Source organism: Polypterus senegalus, chromosome 4 (genome assembly GCF_016835505.1).
Source record: "Polypterus senegalus isolate Bchr_013 chromosome 4, ASM1683550v1, whole genome shotgun sequence".
Lineage (NCBI taxonomy): Eukaryota > Metazoa > Chordata > Cladistia > Polypteriformes > Polypteridae > Polypterus > Polypterus senegalus.
The window spans coordinates 17,610,692-17,634,148 of record NC_053157.1 but is presented as its reverse complement, the minus strand read 5'-3'; the positions used below and the strand labels follow the sequence as shown (position 1 = coordinate 17,634,148).

General features: G+C 38.1%; 1 protein-coding gene across 5 annotated transcripts in view; it reads right to left on the bottom strand.

Annotated features, from left to right (window-relative positions):
* Positions 1-23,457, bottom strand: part of gria2b (glutamate receptor, ionotropic, AMPA 2b) — a 203,927-nt gene that overhangs the window by 27,549 nt on the left and 152,921 nt on the right. For all 5 annotated transcript variants that reach the window (XM_039750300.1, XM_039750301.1, XM_039750299.1 and 2 more), the window contains exons 10-12: positions 17,787-17,993; positions 12,700-13,067; positions 8,475-8,673 (exon numbers count right to left, since the gene is read on the bottom strand). In XM_039750300.1, the coding sequence (XP_039606234.1) occupies positions 8,475-8,673; positions 12,700-13,067; positions 17,787-17,993 (774 nt within the window). The remainder of the gene's footprint in view (positions 1-8,474; positions 8,674-12,699; positions 13,068-17,786; positions 17,994-23,457) is intronic.

Sequence of the window (23,457 nt, the reverse complement as noted above, 5' to 3'; positions counted from 1 at the left end):
ACCAAAATACAATCCCTGCAGCATCAGATCACATCCGTCTCAACTAAGCTAATTGAGCTGGTAGACTGAAACTGGAAAAATATTATTCATATTATTGGTCTCAAAGAAAATGTCGAAGGCCGTGATGCCATTCAGTTTTTGGAAAGGCTGTGATCTCTTCCCCGAACTTAGAAGATTCTCTCAATGAACTGAACTCTGCTAGTGCATATACTTATTAACCAGGAACCCTTCTCGTCTGAGGCCTGTGATTCTGAGATTTTCAAATTCGGCTGATCTCCAGTTCATTTTGAGAGTGATGAGAGAAAGCCACAATTCTGTTTTATGAGGGCCAACTGATTTATTTTCAATTTGATTTCCACCCTACTACTGCTAAAGCTGGAAAGGTGTTTACTTACTCCAGTAACGTGACGCCTGCCATTCACACCAAAGAGTTCAATCTTTGTCTCATCAGACCAGAGAATTTTGTTTCTCATGGCCTGAGAGTCCTTCAGGTGCCTTTTGGCAAACTCCAGGTGGGCTGCCATGTGCCTTTTACTAAGGAGTGGCTTACGTCTGGCCACTCTCCCATACAGGCCTGATTGGTGGATTGCTGCAGAGATGGTTGTCTTTCTGGAAGATTCTCCTCTCTCCACAGAGGACCTCTGGAGCTCTGATAGAGTAACCATCGGGTTCTTGGTCACCTCCCTGACTACGGCCCTTCTCCCTCGATCGCTCAGTTTAGATGGCCGGCCAGCTCTAGGAAGAGTCCTGGTGGTTTTGAACTTCTTCCACTTATGGATGATGGAGGCCACTGTGCTCATTGGGACCTTCAAAGCAGCAGAACGTTTTCTGTAACCTTCCCCAGATTTGTGCCTCGAGACAATCCTGTCTCGGAGGTCTACAGACAATTCCTTTGACTTCATGCTTGGTTTGTGCTCTGACATGAACTGACATCTGTGGGACCTTCTATAGACAGGTGTGTGCCTTTCCAAATCATGTCCAATCAACTGAATTTACCACAGGTGGACCCCAATTAAGCTGCAGAAACATCTCAAGGATGATCAGGGGAAACAGGATGCACCTGAGCTCAATTTGGAGCTTCATGGCAAAGGCTGTGAATACTTATGTACATGTGATTTCTCCATTTTTTTAATTTTAATAAATTTGCAAAAATCTCAAGTAAACTTTTTTCAAGTTGTCATTATGGGGTGTTGTGTGTAGAATTCTGAGGAAAAAAATGAATTTAATCCATTTTGGAATAAGGCTGTAACATAAGAAAATGTGGAAAAAGTGATGCACTGTGAATACTGTCCGGATGTACTGTAACTTATTTTAATTATTGATCAATGACAGGGCCGCTCCATAATTATTATATTGGCCAGGGTCTGCTGAAACTTTCTTCCTTAATATAATTAGATTATATGTGGTTAATATTTGTTCTTTTTTTTTTTTTTTAGCTTTCTAGGAGGTCAGTGAATTTTCACCGTTTCTCTGGGGACAGGTTGGGGCTCACCGGGCTGTTTAGAGTGGGTCTTTGCAATGCTGAGTGTCAGGTGCGGTGTCTTTCAATGTTCTTCTCTGGTTGGCTGCTTTTGTTCAGTTATTAACATATATTTCTGTATATTATTATTTTCAGCTCTGAACTCCTAATACGTCTTCACAATGTCCGCTTGTAGGGAATGCATCAGGGATGGCCTGAGAGCATTTGCTGCACTTGTACAGTTTAAGTGTGTTGAGTGCATTGGAATTATGCCTACAGGGCAGTGGGGTTAGGGGTGTTAGTGTGAAGGGGTTTACTTGCTGTTTAATTGGAATTTTGATTCTTCCTGGGGTTATTCTGTTGGTTTTGGGTGGGTAAATTTTCCCTGTGTCTATGGCTTTATTTACTTTTTTTATTTGCCTGGCATGCTGGGAGGGACAATGACGGCCAGGCGTCGACTCCTCAATATCGGCCTTTTGTGTGTGTGTTATCTTTCAATATTTTATTTCAATATCTTCCTCTATACTTCTGTTACTAACCTTAAAATACTACCTTTGACCATCCAGGGCCTTGGATCAAATGTCAATTATCTGTGGTGTAAGAGGGTTGGTGTTAGCATTTTTACAAGAAACTAAGCCCTGGGCTAATAATGCGCCCAGATATTGCAACAGGTGCTACTCCATTGTTGCATCAGCTTCAATCGACTCTTGGAAACAAGCTGTAGTGATTCTTTTTCACTCCACATTGCAAGCAAAGTCTTTGCGAGTGATTTCTAATATGTGTGTCCGGTTCTGCTATATATTAGTTGAACTTGCTCAAAAGAAAATTGCCTTCTTCTCTATATATTCTGCCACGCTCTACCAATTGTAATTCCTTTCATGTATTAAATAATCATATTATCCATTTAAAAGATTATGAAAACGTGGGCATTTACACAAATGCATAAATATATCCACTACTCGATAAACTCCCATCCCCACTTCAACAGCGTGTTCTTCATTCAACCAGGTCATTTTGCAGATCTGCATCAGCTTTGAACCTATGCGACTTATTCTGTTTATTTAATCTCTCTGCTAAAGCCTTCTCCTTTAACTCCCCAGCTTTCATTCATATTCAAGATTTGAATATATTTTTATTTTGCAGTCTTTAGCATCTTTATTGTCTGATTCTGCCTTGGAAGTAGCCTCACTGGCTGATCACAGAGCATCCACAAACTAAATTTCTCTGCTGAATCTTCTTCCTTGTGCCCCTTGCAGGAGGTTTAAAACATCCCTGCTTCACAACACTGTGTTCTGTGCCGGACTATCAGCAATCTTAGACAACTTTTTCAACTTCATTAGGGATCCTGCATTTGTCTGGCTGGCTGTAAAATGTGAATTTGTGACTTCACTATAGCATTTGCTGCAAGCCAGGCATGTAAGTGTCGACTTAAAATAAATTAACTTCAACTGCATCTCTCAGCAATTGAGGATTCATATCCTATTATGGTAGATCCTGATTATGAATTGCAGAAATCCATGGTCTGATCAGAATTAAAGTCTTTGCTCTTTGTTCTTTCAGAGAGCTGAATTTGAGATTCACCATACTTATGTATCTAATGCAAAATCAAGTAAATTACTACCATTGAAACTGTGTGGCTGCAATTCTTTTGCGTCTATTGCAGCCATTAAAAATAAATTGGGTTTTCGCACTACCAATCCACATCAAATAAGCAACTGCTTCAATGAGTTCTATTCTGAGGTTTTTCTTGAGATTTCTAAATCATCTTCTGTACAGCATTGTTTATTTTTTGAAAACCTATTTCTTCCCCAAATTGTCTGCTGAGGATGCAGGATTCTCCAGTCTCATTGACTGTCCTGAAAAAGGCCCTTGACTCAATTAATTTAGGGCACTCTCTGGGCCCTGATGGTTTGCCCCCAAAGGTAATTTTAGCATTCTGGAAGCAACTGATCCCCATTCCCATTCTGAAAATATTAAACTTCTAAATTTCCATTTCTGTATTGAACCTTTTAATTAATTCTGCCCTAATCACCCTGCTTTTAAAACAGGGCAAAGATCCAGAAGATTGTTCCAGCTATTGACCTATTTAATCGATTGATTCAGATGCAAAGCTATTAGCTAAACTTCTTGCAAATGATTACAATCAGTCATTTACAAGTTAATTCACCCTGATCAGACAGGCTTTATTCACTTCCATCAAGCTGCTGATAATATGAGATGCCTCTTGCATATACAGTAATCCCTCCTCGATCGCGTAGGTGAAAATCCACGAAGTAGAAACCATATGTTTGTATGGTTATTTTTATATATTTTAAGCCCTTATAAACTCTCCCACAATGTTTATAAATATTCTCTGCACAGTTATACAGTAAACCCTCGTTTATTGCGGTTAATCCGTTCCAGACTCAACTGCGATAAATTAATTTCCATGGAGTAGGATTCTTTATTTATAAATCAAATATTTTCGCAGTTAGAGCATAGAAAACCTGTTTACGACCTTCTAAATACATTTTTTAACATTATTAGAGCCCTCCAGACATGAAATAACACCCTTTAGTCAAAAGTTTAAACTGTGCTCCATGACAAGACAGAGATGACAGTTCTTTCTCACAATTAAAAGAATGCAAACTTATCTTCCTCTTTAAAGGAGTGTGAGTCAGGAGCAGAGAATGTCAGAGAGAGAGAGAAAAAAGCAAACAATCAAAAATCAATATGTGCTGTTGAGCTTTTAAATATGAGAAGCACCGCGATAAAGTGGCAGCAAGGAAGGGAGCAATGTGAAGGTAGTCTTTCAGCATTTTTTAGAGGAGCGTCCATATCCTCTAAGCAAACAGCCTCTGTGCAATCAGGAGCAGAGAATGTCAGAGAGAGTGAGAGAGACAGAGACAAGCAAACAATCAAAAATCAATACGTGCTGTTAGAGCTTTTAAGTGTGCGAAGCACCGCGCGGGTATATATCATTGAGGAGTTTTATTTAATACGTAATACGTGCTCTGATTGGGTAGCTTCTCAGCCATCCGCCAATAGCGTCCCTTGTATGAAATCAACTGGGCAAACAAACTGAGGAAGCATATACCATAAATTAAAAGACCCATTGTCCGCAGAAATCCACGAACCAGCGAAAAATCTGTGATATATATTTAGATATTCTTACATTTAAAATCCGCGATGGAGTGAAGCCTCGAAACTCAAAGCGCGATATAGTGAGGGATTACTGTACTTGGTTTAGCACCGTCTTTATCAAGACCGGCAGCTTTAGTGACTCTTGGCACAGAAAAGGCCTTTGACCAAATGTGTTGAAATTTCCTGTGGCAGGTTATGAGATCAATGGGATTTGTTGAATCTTTTGTTCTTATTATTCAAACACTGTACTCTTCATCCACGGCTATTATTATCACAAATTCAAACATATAGAGAGGACACTCTCTCTCCTCATCTTTTTAACCTATCTCTGGAACCACTAGCTATTGCCCTTTTTTTCACATGTTAATCACGCCAGTTATTGCTTACAGTTCCTTTCATAAAATACAATTATATGAAGATAACATATTATTATTCCTAGGCAATGCTCCTAATCATCTCAACATGCTTAAAGTGTTTAAGACCTTTGAAGGACTGTTAAGATATAAAATTTGTGCTTCTTCTTTTAAACATTTCCTGTAGTTAATGCTTCTTCTTCTTCCCTGCATCAATTCCTGTGACTAGCTCTATTAAAAATTTGGGTTTTGAAATTTTCCCTACATTACAAAATGCTACAATTTCTAACAGTGTTAAGTATTCACTCACTACATGTTCATCTTTTTTGCAGTCTTTTCATTCCATTATTAAAACGAACGTAGTCCCTTGCTTTAATTTTGGCTGGAAGTTATATCCTTCGGACTCTATATTAATACCCATAGTTTTGGAGTGGAATATCCATCAAGCTATAAATGTGATGGCCAGGTGTTCACAAACGTTTGGCCATATGGTTTATAAGTATAACTATCAATACATTGGACAGCTGTTGGTGGAGTAGCACAATACAACTTCTATCCATTCAATTATTTTTGTTCAACCTATTACATTATGGATCATGGGGACCAGGAAGCAGTCCTTCCATCAAGGGGTGGAAGGCAGTCATCAGTCCTAAGCAGAGTGCTTTTCCATCACAGAGCCTACTCACATTTCTCACACAAGGCCATTTTGGAGTGGTCAGTCACCTTTATCAGCATGTAAACATGGAGAGATTGTGCAGATTCCTCACAGACCTTAATGGCATTGGAATTTATACTCAGCTCCCTGAGATTGTGATGCATCAGTACTAACTGCCATATGGTCCTGAAAAGCATCCAGTGCTTACCAAATTTAAAGCCATTGCTTTGAATAATTTAAATCTTCTTTAGGCTACCATTTCTGGAGAAGATATAGACATATACAATATCAATAATCTAACACACGCTGAGCACTCCACAGTGGGGGTACTAACATATTGCTAATTATGTCAGCAAACTGTTTAATCGTCTGCAAGGCACTCTTAGCTTTGTCATACATTGTTACTGCATTGCCAATAGAAAATCAGATGCTAGGATTTCGACCAACGATTTACCTACAATTTACTTCATTTTGTGCTTTTATTCCACACTGAACAGAATTAGGTGCTTATTGCACATTTGCTACTGCCATATGTAAGTATTCACAATCTGCTATCAAATGTTGGCTTCATTTAGCTGAGAGTCTTTTAAAATTACAGGCAAATAAGTAGTTTTGTGCAATTTAGACATTTGTTGCTGGCATCGATCTTTTGTTTCAGTTACAATAATTAAAAACGCATAGCTTCCAATGAGAATTCTGCAGATGGTCATGGCTCTCACATTCCTTTTCTATAATTTAGGCTTTACATCAAGCTACAAAGCATTCTTGCTTTGCTGAGATCTCCTATCCCAATTTCAATAATTTAATGGTCATGCTTTGCTGAGATTGCCTATTCATACTACTGTAATTACTCTGTCATTTCTTATTCTTATCTCTGCAGTTTCACAGTCCTGCTGTTCTGAAATTTTCCTTTTTTCATAATTTTCAACTGTGTATTATTAGTTGTGCCCCATCAGGTTGCAGTGGAAGCTGTTTGTTGTCCTTGAATTCTGCATGAGAAAAAGATCCAAAATGCCAAATATACATACTGTCTCCAACTACTAATTTTGTAAACCTTCTTTTCCACTATACAGTCACAAAGCCAGCACCTATCATGAACTAACTCCCCAAACACAGGTACAGTGTCAAAAGCTTACAGATTAAATGACCAGACTGAGACTGAGACACATGTCTGTATGGTGTGAGGGAACAGCAAGTACTGCACTTCTGCACATGTGTTGTGATGTAAGATTTTGCATAGAACTTGATACATGTTTTGTATGTCTGTTTTTGTAATTTAGGCGAAGCAATGTAATTTAGTATTACTTTGGTGAGAGGCATTCTTGTTTGCCCCCCCGTTTACGACTTTTCTTTGTAATTTTATGACAGGATTTGGGGGATGTGCCTTAAACCAGTTTGATGAGTATTTCTTTGGTAAAATCTTTCTCTCATCCCCACACAATGCCAGGTTAGCTTAACATATGGTCTTGGGGGGTTGCAGGTGTTAAGATGTACTACTGTATTTCCCCCATTGGTCTGAGATATGACTGTCTGGATTGGCTGTAGGGGTTGGACAGAAAGCCTTTAAATTTGCTTGCTCAACCACATTCTCTCTAACCAACATATGATGAAGATGCATCTCTCTTGCTAACCTGTGATGATGTAGAAGTATCTTTCTCTTACTGATCTGATGAAGAAGACCATCACACCATGAACTGAAGACAACACAATGAAGAGCACAGCTTCAGCCATTTTGAACAGGCATGTGGCTAAAAGCTGAGCACCAATGATGCCTTAACTAGAGACATTTAGTAACTAACGAGTCTGTGTGCCACCTGAATTACACATCACCATTTATCAGGTTGTATGGTTGCCAATATTCAAATGTACTTTGCATTTTGTTATTATTTATGAATATTATCAGCAATACATTATTTCATGTGTAACTTAACTCCTGCTTGTCTTTTTTTCTACATCTAATTGCATTAGGTTATAGATATAGAAGGGAAGGTGGGGATAATTTATATACAGTGGTAAGTCTGTGAGATTAGGCATTCTAAGACTACATATTAATAATACAATAGGGGAAAGTAGAGCAATATATATATATATATATATATATATATATAACTCTACCAAGATAAAACAACATGTGATAATGAATTGTCAAACACAAGTGATAAGGGGCTGCTACAGGGGTACATAAAGTTTGAATTTTGTGAGCGTATCCACACTCTCTCATATCATGTCCTGTCAGGAACATCCAGCGATACATTAACCTCAGTCGAGAGGTTTAGTTCTAGAGCTGATGTTGTTTGTAGAGGTGAATCTCAATATATAAATCTAATTTCCTAACACAAGCTCAGGCTGTTACATAAAACACATTAGATGTCATGAAGACTGAAGTCTTATTGTAGGCCTTTAAGGTTAATATGACATTGCTGCATCCTCTCTCTCTTTCTCTACAAAGGCCAGACACTTAGTATAATTATTATACTTATTTGCACAAAGAATATTTATTGATTTCTTTACTGTCTCATTGAAGTCACGTTTCCCACAAATGAGTTTTCATGGTCATACAAGATAAATTAATATGTCCAAAAATATAGAAAATCCCTATTAGTAGTTGCATAGCTATAACAGTAGTTACATACATTCAGAAATAATATTTCATTTTGATCAGAACTGTTTAAATAGACTGTACCAATTAATTAAATTGAATTTAACTCAGTTTATTTTTGTATAGTGCTCTTCACTGATTGCATGCACTGTGATAAGTTCTCAGGAAAATGCATATAAAGCTTTTAAAAATGACTAAATGCAGAATTGGTGCACATAAAGACATAGAATCAATTAGTTCAAAACAAGATGCTCACTATATATATATATATATATAAAATCTTACCCTAAAAAATTCTTTAGTTGATCCAGAATCCAGAGTTCCATAAGCAATCTCTGTTTGTTTAGCAAGATCCTCAGCACTTTCAATTGGAGACACCATCCGTTCAACCGTCAGGAAAGCAGCTAAGTTAGCCGTGTAGGATGAGATTATGATCAAGGTAAAGAACCACCACACCCCGCCAACAATTCGCCCAGAGAGGGATCTAATAACAAGTGTGAGATGGATTTGTAAACATGAAATGAATGCCTCAGAATCAAAACAGGCAACTTTAAACATTTTGTGTTAGTGCTGCATTAATCAAAGCAAAAAGAAGATGGTTTAGAATTCACATTCATGAAGTAACAAAACACCATTACAAAAATACCTGCGTACAGTACATAATAAATTAGGATTCCTGAAAGGCAAAAAAAAAAGTTATCTTCATTTAAAGTATAAAAGGTTAAAAAGAACAAACAGAAAAGGGAAATAAGGACACCACATGCAAATGGTATGTTCCTCAATTACCTGAAAAGTAACATTTTTTTCATTCAATATTACTATCAGAAAAAAAGCATTAATTCCATTTGAATGGGACAAATACAGTATTAACTGTGTATCTATTTTGTTGTTGACTGTTATTAGTGATAAAAATTGAGATTTGTGATACTCTTTTATAGCTTATTTTGACTGAAAGATCACATTTGAGTGATAGTCAAAAGATTATATAAAATAGACATTATACAAATGAAAATGCAAATTTATAGCTGTCTGTATATTGCATTTCCACAGTGTGCATGCATATATATCTTGTCACACATGCGTGCTACAGGAGTGAGTTGAATGCTCTGTTAATGCTAAAATCCCTGAAGCCTAAGAAAAAAACACATACCGTATATACTCGCATATAATTCGGGTCTTGAAACCTCAAAAATCGATCATAAAATCAGGCCTGACTCATAAACCTGTTCAAAAATGCAACATTTTTTTTTACATCTTCTTGCTTCCTCCAATCTCGCACCAGTTTCTCAGACGCATCGAATTTTGTTACAGCAGAGCAGTTACCAATTTCTTTCGCTAGTTCAACATCGTTTAATTTAAAACCAGCTTCATATTTTCTTCTGATCGAGTGCTCCATCTTAGATATGGGATACTCTTACGATAAAGGTGTATGAGGGTGTAAGAAAAAAAAAAAAACACAATTACTGCAAATGTTGCTTCGGAATAGTTTGGGTATTTCCGTGTGGTCACGTAGGCACAATACATAGAAAAAAAAGGCCATATGTGCCGTGGTTACTCTCTCAGTTGAGTGTTAGCATATCATAGTCTCTTGGACCAATAGTATGAGTTTTCCGTATTTGACTTATATGACCGACCTTATAAAATACCAGAAATTGTACAGTAAAATCAAGTCCCGACTTATCCATGGGAGAACTTATCCGCGAGTATATACGGTAATCCCAGGCCACCTTAAATTCCCTTGCACCTCTCCGTCAGCGTCTTTTGTTTTGTAATTGTGTTGATCAGCACAAGCAGCCTGCTATCCCAAAAAAAATGGAGCTGAAGTCAGCTGCAAACTTCTCCAAGCTCAAGTCTCTTTATCATGGTGTAAGGTGTCTGTTGTATAGGGTAAATCATATATCGCTGTTTGGAACACATGCATTTCATATGTACTTTGTGTCTACAAAGATCTGTGTAAGTGTAGGATAACATGAAATGCAAGGCAAGAAATGCTGATCACATACCTAAAACAGAACGTTTTTCCATGTGCACTAGTAATGATGTGACGTGTATAATGTGTGAAGACTTTAGTCCAAATATCAAATAAAAAAGTGTGCTTTTATAAAAGAATATAACCAAAGGCAAAAAAATCATTCAATTTGCATGTTGCTGTCATTGAGTTAAAAACTCAAGCTCAAATGTCAATCGACAGAGGTAGAAACTGCTGCCTTATAACCAAAAGGTTCCAGGTTCAAACCCGGGTGCTCCGTGTTTTGAGCAGTGAGCTGCTATTATTATTACTACAATATAATTAAAACATACATTTGATTTGAGTCTTTAACACCTGGTGTAAATTTTGGCTATTTGTAAAAGTCAGAGATTTTTTTTATTATTCTGTTTTATTCTGTCAGTGACGTTCATGTGGTACAACGAACTTGCCTCTCCCTCTCTGAGTTGATGGGCTTTATCTCCATTTTTTTTACAACAGCAGCGATGACCATAGCTGGTACTGTGGTTGACACCTGCTCTGAACTATTTGCTGTTCCCGCAATCAAAGATATGCTGTCCTGTGACCGCTATCAGAATATCATGCAGCATTTGTGCTTTGACAACAAAGACACCCATGCAGAATGTGTGAAAAATGACAGGTTTGCTACTATATCTGGCAACATTTTATTGAGAGCAGTGTTTTGAGTTACAACCCAGGGGCAAAGATTTTCCAAGTCTTTGGTCATAAAGCTTATGGACCAAGGCAGAACCGTAACAGCAGACAGCTTCTTCACAGCACTTTCGCTGGCTAATGGATCACTGCACTGCAACACAACTCTGCTTGACACCATAAAGTAAAATGGGACTTCCACCTGCAGCTAAAGTCACTTTATTACGCTAGCAATTCACCATGCTAGTGTTTAGATCTGGCAGTGCCATGCCGACGGTGTATAAACAAGTATACTTACTTGAAACTTTCTTCTTCAGTTGTCCAAACATAAAAAGATCAATTAGGTCAGCAAATGTTTCTCATTATAATTAGCATGAGAACTGCAAACTAATTACTCTAAAATTTCTTGCTCCTTAAAACGAGTATACTGGACCATTAACCTTTATGGTCAGTCATTTCACTTCACAAACAAAAGATGCATCTTCTTTATAGTAAATGTTATTCCTAATTCTGTTAATGCAGTAGAAGAGGTTACACATAATACATCTTTCTTTTTAGAGGAGAACGAACTATAAACAGACGCTGCTAGGCAAAAAAGCACAGCGTAAAGTCTTCAGTTTTTTATCTGACCCCAAGTATAAAAAAAGTAATTTCTCAGAGTAGTTCTGAGATAACACTCTACTTAAATTTTATAAATATTTATACTGTTACGTGCTAAAATGTCGGAAGAATATAGTAAAATTTGCTAAAAACATGGAAACTAAATTCTGCCAATTAAAAATGCATGTTTAATGAGATGTTTTCATCCCATAAAAAACTAGCATTTTGTTTCCTTAACAACTTACAAATCACCATATTAAAAATGTTTGCATATTAATAGAAATTGGAGACAATCGATAGTTAAGAAGCATGCCTACGGTCACTCAGAGAGGGAAGCATTATATGACGGGAGCCAAATTTACATTTAATTTAGTTTCATTTTTTAAGTGCAATTCATTCTTCTTTGTATACTTATTTCTCTTATTATGAATATGTAAATAGTAGATATCTGCCAAAGACAGTCCAAAGCTTTAGCTGTCAGGTTTTACTGCTCAGTCTGGAGTGAAATAATAAATTATAGACTTTGTTATTTAACATTTTATGCTAACATTAACTGCCTGTTTGTGATTTTATGTGCTGTCTTAGTAAATCAAGTTCATTTTTACTAGCAAATTAAGAGTGAATGGAAATGTTATCTTTATAACTAAGGTGTTTGCCCATTTATACTCAAAAGAATACAACGTTTAGTGAGTAACATTGTGGAAATTTTTTTTACCCTACCTCCCTTTCAACATCTTTTGAACTTTGGAAACTGAGTATAATACCATTACATACTTAAAGATATAAAAGTTATGGCTTACCATACAGGTTTTTACCAGCTCATCGGATGTGACACTCATACTAGAACAGTATTTTTTAGTCTAAGTTAGAAAGAAGCAGCAAGACATATACAAAAGGAAAGAAAAGAAAAAAAAATAACCGAGAAATCAACAAAGTATATCATGAAGTTGCACCATGGACTGCAAAATGGGAATATGCAGCAAAAACACGGTACCCCTCCAAGAGGACATGAAATCAGTGCAACCTCATGCATTTAACGGCCTCTGCATGGAGTATACATGTTCACTGAAGAAATACTCGACTGACGTAAATTGAACATCAATCGCATAGTTCTTGTCCTGAATTAAGGTAATAAGGGTGTCTTAGCGATCAAATGGGTCCGTCCCATTATAATTATATGCTAAGGTGGACTTTCAGGAGGCAAACATGTATGCACCATTGCTTCAGATCTAGACCGTAAATGCACAAAGTTAAAATGTTAGATGGACCAACCTTGGCGAAATATCGCATCCTTGCTGCATAAAGGCACCAAGCGAAAACCAGAGACTATTAAATATCCCAAATTCATTTGTTGATTCGTTACTTTGGATTTGTCCATCTTCATACTCCTCTGTGTGCCACTCATAGGGGCTGAAGCGACTGACCAGAAACAGAACCACACTGACCCCAATGTAGGCAAAAACGATGCACATCCAAATTTCATATGCCAGAGGATCTAAGAAGGAGAAAACCCCTGGTTTGGATTTTTGAGGTTTCTTAATCATGATGGAGATCCCCAAGCTCATGAATGGCTTTGAAAAGTCAATTACTTCTTCTCGAACCAGAGTAATAGTTAACGGTGCAACCGCTATATCGGCTTTCTGGAAACAGAATGGAAGAGACATGAAATCAAACTGTGTTCTGTGATTTAAAATATATTAAGTTTCATATTCAACAGGTAAATAGAATGTAATGTACTGTGACTTAAATATTACAAATATTTGTTTGTTCCACAACACAAAACAGGTGGATCTATGATCTGAAAAATGTAATGAATTTTCGGAATAAATTGGGCATTAAGCTTTCGATTAAGACCAAGATTCTAGTGTCATTTTATATACACTCACCTAAAGGATTATTAGGAACACCATACTAATATGGTGTTTGACCCCCTTTCGCCTTCAGAACTGCCTTAATTCTGCGTGGCATTGATTCAACAAGGTGCTGAAAGCATTCTTTAGAAATGTTGGCCCATATTGATAGCATAGCATCTTGCAGTTGATGGAGATTTGTGGGATGCACATCCAGGGCACGAAGCTCCTGTTCCACCACATCCCAAAGATGCCCTATTGGGTTGAGATCTGGTGACTGTGGGGGCCATTTTAGTACAGTGAACTCATTGTCATGTTCAAGAAACCAATTTGAAATGATTCGAGCTTTGTGACATGGTGCATTATCCTGCTGGAAGTAGACATCAGAGGATGGGTACATGGTGATCATGAAGGGATGGACATGGTCAGAAACAATGCTCAGGTAGCCCATGGCATTTAAACGATGCCCAATTGGCACTAAGGGGCCTAAAGTGTGCCAAGAATACATCCCCCACACCATTACACCACCACCACCACCAGCCTGCACAGTGGTAACAAGGCATGATGGATCGATGTTCTCATTCTGTTTACGCCAAATTCTGACTCTACCATTTGAATGTCTCAACAGAAATCGAGACTCATCAGACCAGGCAACATTTTTCCAGTCTTCAACTGTCCAATTTTAGTGAGTTCGTGCAAATTGTAGCCTCTTTTACCTATTTGTAGTGGAGATGAGTGGTACCCGGTGGGGTCTTCTGCTGTTGTAGCCTATCCGCCTCAAGATTGTGCATGTTGTGACTTCACAAATGCTTTGCTGCATACCTCAGTTGTAACGAGTGGTTATTTCAGTCAAAGTTGCTCTTCTATCAGCTTGAATCAGTCGGCCCATTCTCCTCTGACCTCTAGCATCAACAAGGCATTTTCGCCCACAGGACTGCCGCATACTGGATGTTTTTCCCTTTTCATGCCATTCTTTGTAAACCCTAGAAATGGTTGTGCGTGAAAATACAAGTAACTGAGCAGATTGTGAGATACTCAGACTGGCCCGTCTGGCACCAACAACCATGCCACGCTCAAAATTGCTTAAATCACCTTTCTTTCCCATTCTGACATTCAGTTTGGAGTTGTGTTTTGGATTTGTCTTGACCAGAACCACACCCCTAAATGCATTGAAGCAACTGCCATGTGATTGGTTGATTAGATAGTTGCATTAATGAGAAACTGAACAGGTGTTCCTAAAAATCCTTTAGGTGAGTGTAGAAAGAGATTAATAATAAGATATAACTATTAACTATGCTATTCCTTTTATTAAATTTATATTTTCTTTCATGTCTGTTTATTTATTCTCACATACATATACATATATATATATATATATATATATATATATATATATATATATATATATATATATATATAAATATAAATATAAATACTGTGTGTGAGTATATATTGTTGAGGATGGCCAGGGGCTGTGATACCAGATGGACGGAAGAACTGGTGGAGAGCGCGTGTTCAGGGCATTACCTTCTCCGGGTCACTAGAGGGCAGTTCCCCTAGGTTGCTGGGGCACCACGGATTCCCGCATGGCCAGCTGGGAGTTGAAGTTCACTATAGCTCTGTTGGGTTCCATAGCTACCACCAGGGGAAGCTGCAGAAGCTGCAGAGTATTGCTTTGGGGATTTCACTACTCCTGGGAGTGACTCCAGACCTCACTAATGAACCATCTAGAGAACTCACAGGTTCAGCTTAAAAGGAGCTGCCTGCCTTCATTGTGGGAGCCAGAGTCAGGAGGAAGAGAGACAAAGCTTGCTGGGAGAAGTGGAGGTGGAAGACAAACAGAAAGAGAGAAGAAAAGAAAGTTCTGTGTGCTGTGTCCAAGTGCTATTTGTGCTTATGTTACTGTGCCAGGCAGGAGGAGAACAAGGAAAAGCGTTTCCCACTTTAAATAAAAAACGTGTGTGCTAAACATGGGTCCTGTGTAGGGTTTGAGGGGCTGTGCACTCCCTATAAGCCGCTATATATATTTATATATATATTTATATATACAGTGCATCCGGAAAATATTCACAGCGCATCATTTTTTCCACGTTTTTTTTATGTTACAGCCTTATTCCAAAATGGATTAAATTCATGTTTTTCCTCAGATTTCTACACACAACACCCCATAATGACAACGTGAAAAAAGTTTACTTGAGATTTTGGCAAATTTATTAAAAATAAAAAAATTGAGAAAGCACATGTACATAAGTATTCACAGCCTTTGCCATGAAGCTCCAAATTGAGCTCAGGTGTATCCTGTTTCCCCTGATCATCCTTGAGATGTTTCTGCAGCTTAATTGGAGTCCACCTGTGGTAAATTCAGTTGATTGGACATGATTTGGAAAGGCACACACCTGTCTATATAAATGTCCCACACTTGACAGTTCATGTCAGAGCACAAACCAAGCATGAAGTCAAAGGAATTGTCTGTAGACCTCTGAGACAGGCTTGTCTTGAGGCACAAATCTGGGGAAGGTTACAGAAAAATTTTTGCTGCTTTGAAGGTCCCAGTGAGCATAGTGGCCTCCATCATCCGTAAGTGGAAGAAGTTTGAAACCACCAGGACTCTTCCTAGAGCTGGCCGGCCATCTAAACTGAGCGATCGGGGGAGAAGGACCTTAGTCAGGGAGGTGACCAAAAACCCGATGGTCACTCTGTCAGAGCTCCAGAGGTCCACTGTGGAGAAAGGAGAACCTTCCAGAAGGACAACTATCTCTGGGCCTGTATGGTAGAGTGGCCAGACGGAAGCCACTCCTTAGTAAAAGGCACATGGCAGCCCACCTGGAGTTTGCCAAAAGGCACCTGAAGGACTCTCAGACCACGAGAAACAAATTTCTCTGGTCTGATGAGACAAAGATTTAACTCTTTGGTGTGAATGCCAGGCATCACGTTTGGAGGAAACCAGGCACCGCTCATCACCAGGCCAATACCATCCCTAAAGTGAAGCATGGTGGTGGCAGCATCATGCTGTGGGGATGTTTTTCAGCGGCAGGAACTGGGAGACTAGTCAGGATAAAGGGAAAGATGACTGCAACAATGTACAGAGACATCCTGGATGAAAACCTGCTCCAGAGCGCTCTTGACTTCAGACTGGGCTGACGGTTCATCTTTCAGCAGGACAACGACCCTAAGCACACAGCCAAGATATCAAAGGAGTGGCTTCAGGACAACTCTGTGAATGTCCTTGAGTGGCCCAACCAGAGCTCAGACTTGAATCTGAACTGATTGAATATCTCTGGAGAGATCTTAAAATGGCTGTGCACTGACGCTTCCTATCCAACCTGATGGAGATTGAGAGGTGCTGCAAAGAGGAATGGGTGAAACTGGCCAAGGATAGGTGTGCCAAGCTTGTGGCATCATATTCAAAAAGACTTGAGGCTGTAATTGCTGCCAAAGATGCATCGACAAAGAATTGAGTAAAGGCTGTGAATACTTATGTACACGTGATTTCTCAGTTTTTTTATTTTTAATAAATTTGCAAAAACCTCAAGTAAACTTTTTTCATATTGTGATTATGGGGTGTTGTGTGTAGAATTCTGAGGAAAAGAATTCATTTAATCCATTTTGGAACAAGGCTGTAACATAACAAAATGTGGAAAAAGTGATGCGCTGTGAATACTTTCTGGATGCACTATATATATATATATATATATATATATATATATATATTCACAGACGACTGGGGTTCTGACCTGGCAGGGACGCCTAAATGTACCGGACGGTCATAAGAATAACTTTCAGGCCACAAGGGGGCAACCGCCCTGGAGCAGGAGAGGACCACGGGAAAGGAGAAAAAGGGTTCTGGACTGTTTGGACCCGTGGCCACCGCCAGGGGGCGACTTAAGCCTTGAGGAACCTGGAGACAGTTACTTCTGCCACACTCTGCAAGATGGCGGAGGAACCTGCCAGGAACGCCCAGAGTGCTTCCGGTGCAAAGGGCAGCACTTCCGCCACACTGTCATCAGCCACCTAAAGCACATCCGGGCGGGAATAAAAGGCGCCGCCTCCCAGCAATCTGGGAGCTAGAGTCGGGAGCAGGACGAAGGTCCCAGGAGGAGATTGCTGAACAAGGACTGATAGAAAGAAGGATTGTTGGGTGATTATTGCTGTTTGCATTGTGTAGTGTTTCGGGACTGTGTTTATATTTGTGAATGAATAAACGTGTGACTTTTATAAAGATGTGGTCTCCGACTATATATATATATATATATAAATACTGTGTGTTTGTGTGTATATATATATATATATATATATATATATAAATTGCATATGTATAGTGTGTATATATATATATATATATATATATATATATATACAGTACAGTATATTTATATATATATATATATACACACAAGTATAGATAAATATAAAGTTAGATAGATATAAAACAAAATATATACATATATGAATTTGTGGTACTAATCCGAATGCATCTGCATCAGAATTTTTAAAAGGTTTTTCTCTTACCCCATACACAAGTTCCCCAACCATTCCATTCCAAATTTTGGTCTCAGGATCCCTGGCTCCATACTTCCCATCTGGCACTATGGAGAGTTTATATTTAAAACCACAATGCCGAGCTATTTCTGCAGCCAGATCCACACAATAGCCTTCATACATTTCATTGCCTTCAAACATTTCATAGTTTTTTTTCAGCATGACATATGGTGCTTCCTGCCAAAAAAATAAAAACAGAATTGGTTTAGAACAGAAAAAGAATGCTCTATTAGGCATGCTACACATTTTGTTAAGAAGTGGAGTGTCAAGTGCAATGCTTTTATACACAATACAAATTTCTTAAGGAAAGTTTAAAAAAATAAATACATTTAAGATTGTCACCTAAACGCTTTTCCAAAGCAAATATTGAAATGGCAAAAAAAAAACCCATAGAAGCAAAGATGGCATTTGGAAAAAAATGTAAATGCTAGCTTCACTGTTAATTACCAAACTAGTAATTAACCCTGATTTTGGCATTTCAATATTATTTTATGTACATTTTGTTACTAGATAATCATGCTAATGCAATTTTCTATATTATGAGGATTTAGAATATTATGTAAATATATTATGGGCAGCCCTAATTTTCAAAGAAACTTGAATATGAAGCCTAATTAACATAATGTTCATTAGGTAATTTACATTAAGAAAAAGAACTATAATGCACCAAAAGACTTTGGTAAATGACATTGAGAGTGCATTCAGGCCCTGTGCCACAGAAAATGATAAATCAGAAAAATGTCACAAAATACCGAGTGATATAAAATAATTCATACTGAGATCTGAGAAAAGGTTAAGTTGGAAAAAATCTGCTTGTTAAAGCAAATAGTCTGCTCCTCCAAACAGTCAATCATGAGGCTGAATCTCAATATAAAGTACTAGCTGTGCTATGCTGTTGCCTGGGAAATGTCATCAGACTCTGGGCCGGTGTCAGCGCCATTGGTTAATTGAATGTATAAGGAGGACAGTGTAACTAACTTAGCGCTTTTCTGCATGTAATATTTGTATTTTTTTTTTTTTAACTAAGGGCTAATATTATTGTCAGGCAATGTGGTGTTGTTGTTAAGGCCTTGGACTTAGGACTTCAAATCCTGACGTTGTGGGTTCAAATCCAAGAAGTGATACTGTGTGACCATGAGCAAATCACTTCACTTGCCTGTGTTCCAACTGGGATAAAGAACAAAACAAATGTAACCAATCATATCATAAATATTGTCAGTCACCTTGTTAAAGTCATCAGTAAAATAATAAATAATAATAATATAAGGTCACTGGAACCGCTAACTCTCGAACACGCTACACACAATTGTCCACAAGTAAAACATTCCTGACAAAGATTAATTCCTGCTGTTTCTAGTGACTTGGCTTTTGCTGATGGTCATTGCAAAACACAATTTTACAGGAAAATGTATTCTTTTGACTTGAAATTTTAGTATATGTTATTATCATTACTATGTTTATGATTGACATTTGTTTACATCATTCATTCAAGTTATTTGTTTTCATGATTTTCATCAGATGTATGTGACTGACCATTAAAGTCCACAGGTGCAAATGTGTATGTAAAGAATTCTGGAGATCGGAGGTGTGAGGCATACATGTTCAAAGTCAGCAAACACACATGTAAGAGTAAACAACTTCAGAGGACGGGGTGCGGGTCCCCTTTCAAAGTCTGTATATACAAATGTATATTACAATGAAGTAGCTCCTAAGGGAGCTGTTAAGTTTAAAACTGATGCCGCCTCTGTTTCAGGGGAATTTCTAGAATTTGCAGACATCAGGATCTTAGCCCCTCTGTGGTTGATATATGTGATCTTATGTATATATAAAATTGAAGGGGAGGTCTCTTTGGGTTTTACACACATTCATATAATGGTGTAACATTGATTAGAGGCTATATTGTACATGATGGACAAAAAGATCAGAGACTTACCACTATTGATCATGTATACAATCGAGAAAAAGATCAGGGGCTGGTCACAATAAATCAGGGGCTTAAGCCTCTAAAATCCTGACCTCCATCCCGATGCCTGTGCATCAGACCCAACTTGTCTTGGATGTTGGGACACCTCTTCCACTTTTATCTCTCTCTCTCTGCCTTTTTGCAACACCTACACTCATAGCCACTGTGCCTGACACCTTCACTGGAGCTTTATAGTGCTTGATAGCCACTGAGCTTCGCATCTTCCTTGAGCTTCACTGAACTTTCTCCTTCCATTTCAGATCTTACTGTACCTACTAAAAGTGATCAACATCTCTTTTTTCCTGTCCAGGACACCGGGCGTTCTTCAGTTGTCTGCACACCATATTGGTTAGTGCTGCTGTCTGACCTATCAATTACTTCATTTGCATAAAGCCTGCTATTAGTACAGTGCAGAGCATTATATTAGCATAAATTAGCATAAATAAATTTCAACAAAAAAAATAAAACAGCTAATTTTCTTTTTTCTGTAACATCATCAAATTTCAATTAAATATGTCAAAACAGTTTTGAGATTTTTGGATGTTTAGTTTTGTCAATTGGAAGGGGGTTACCCGTAAATATTGAAATATCAATACGTCCTTTCTTAGCAGACACCTACTGCCCTAGGTGTACCATCATGACAGATTTCAGCTCTTTAAAAAATGGGAAATCGTGCTTTTGTTGATGAACGACTGAGTGAGTCAGTTAGTCAACTTTGCATTACACATTTATACATTTATAGATTCAGCTTATCCTGATCATTTTATGTTAGGTAAAATGCTTAGAGGGGGCTGGGCGGTCTCATGCTAATAATAATAATTCTTTGCATTTCTATAGAGCTTTTCTCACTAGTCAAAGCACTCAGCAATTGCAGGTTTAGGGCCTTGCTCAAGGACCCAACAGAGCAGAGTCCCTTTTGGCATTTACGGGATTCAAACCAGCAACCTTCCAATTGCCAGTGCAAATCTTTAGCCTCAGAGCCACCACTCTGCCTAATGGTCTGGAACCCCTGCAGATTTTATTTTTTCTCCAGCCGTCTGGAGTTTTTTTTTTTTCTGTCCTCCCTCTGTCGGACCTTATTTTATTATATGTTAATGAGTTTTGTCTTATTTTAATTCTTATTTATTTTGTCTTTTTTCTCTTTCTTCATCATGTAAAGCACTTTGAGCTACATTATTTGTACAAAAATGTGCAATAGAAATAAATGTTGTTGTTGTTGTAGTGTGGTCCACCTCATCAGACTTGAGAGTTTCTCCATCTCAAAAACAGCTGCTCTCTTGGGATTTTCAGTCACTATAAGTTCTGGAGTTGATGGAAAATTATGTGATAAAAATCCTGTGAGGGCCAGATGTGTAGGCAACCATACCTTGTTAATAAGAGAAGTCAGAAGAGAATGACCAGCTTTGTTCGAGGGCACAGAATGGTCACAAATCCTCAAATAACAGCTCTTTATTAACACTGGAGTACAGAAGTGCATATCGAACCACATAACATTTTGAATTCTGAAGTAGCTGACAACCTGCCAAGTCCTGAATCTATAACTCTAATTGTTTTCATATCTGCGTTCCTTTTGACTGTTAATTTTCGAAATCACTGAAAATATGGGAGACTTCATATTGATTTATTGTATTGCTCAGAGTATACAAAGCTACTGAGAGTATAATGAAAGTTAATCTTACTCTTCCATAAAGTTTGTTTATTTTTTTAATATCAAAGATCAAAAAATGTCTATGTAGTGTAAACTTGCCTTATCTTTAATGGAAAAGATGTTTAGCATGGAAGTTGACCAGGTTATAGATAGTCAATCAGTCAGTCAGTCATTGTCCAACCCACTATATCCTAACACAGTGTCACGGGGGTCTGCTGGAGCCAGTCCCAGCCAGTAAAGGGCGCAAGGCAGGAACAAATCCTCAGGTAGGGCGCCAGGCCACCACAGGGCACATGCAAACACACACACACACCCACACACCAAGCACACACTAGGAACAATTTAGGATTTCCAATGCACCTAACCTGCATGTCTTTGGACTGTGGGAGGAAACGGAGCACCCGCAGGAATCCCACGCAGACACGGAGAGAACATGCAAACTCCACACAGGGATAACCTGGGATAAAAATTCTACACTAGAATGCGTTCATTTTTCATATTTAAAGATATAAACAACAGAAATTATGACATAATTTTGAAATAATTTCTTTGCAAAGTCTTGTTGACACTGACTTCACAGTGACTACTGCAGCCAGACGAAGGACTGAGTTCAGTTAATCAAATTTGCAAAATGGTTTTTGTTGTGGTGTCAAACATAAATAAATATTTTGTATGTCTTTATTTGTAACTTAGACAAAGCAAATGTAATATTAGTGTTTCATTAGTGAGAAGCATTCACATTTACCCATTGGGTTAAGAGAGGATAGTGAATTTTATGACAGAGTCGGGGCGTAAACCAGTTTGGCAAGTGATTCTCTGTAGGACTCTCTCAATGAACCCCACAGGAAAGTGAAATCACTGAGCTGGCAAGCATCAGCTCAACAAATGGTATTGGTGGTAGGTGTGAAACCATTGTGTCACACCAGAATTCTATTGGTCTAAATTTGCCTGTTTGGTTTAAATTCAAAACCCATTAAGTACCACGGCACCCTATTGGCTGTAGGGTTTGGACAGAGAATTTATAAATTTGCTTACTTTACTTCTCCCTCTCTCTTAAAAACATCACCATGAAGAAGCAACTCTCTGTCACACCATTGCCATGAGGAGCACAACTCGGCAGCCATATTGAGACAGGCATGTGGCCTGTTCTGAAGAAAGCTGACCACAAATGATGCCTTAACTAGAGACATTTTAAGTAAGAATGAGTCTGTGTGCCGCCTGAAACTATACATCAGCATTTATCAGGTTGTATGGTTGCCAATATTCACTTGTACTTTGTTTATTGTTATTATTTATTAATATTATCGATAATACATTATTTAAAGTGTAACTAAACTCTTGCTCGTCTTTTACTACACCTAAATTGCCTGAGATTATAAATGTAGAAGGGAAGGTGGTGAGAAGTTATATGGTACAATACCTTATAAAATGTGGTAAGTCTGTGACATATGAGGCATTCTGACAAAGGCTACATATTAATAATACAAAAGGGGAAAGCAGAGTAATACAGAACTCTACCAAGACGAAACAGTTTTTGAGGGTAAAGAAGCTTCAGTGACTGCAAAGAGCAGTATATTCTTATAACTATAAGTATAAAATATTAATTATAACAGTAAGTAAGATTCCTTTATTTAAAATTCTGAAATATTGTTCATCAAGTTAGATTCCCCAATTGACATTTAGCAACTGTATGTTGACTCAGGGTGCTGTATTATTCCTTGGTGGTGAAGCAGGAAGAAGATGAAGAAGAAGACACTGCATTTCTATAGCCCTTTTCAAGACTCTTAAAGTACTTTACATAGAAAGGGGGGAGACGCTGCAACCACCTCCATTGTGCAGCATCCACCTGGAGAATGCGACAGCAACCATTTTGTGCCAGTATGCTCACCACACGTTAGTTATTAGATGGTGAAGAGATGAGAGAGACAGAACGTGAGTCCAAATACAAAACTTTCAGTTTACTAGTTTATCTACAGTACATCCCTGTCCTCATCTATGGTGACCTAAAGAATTAGATAGCAAGTACAAGT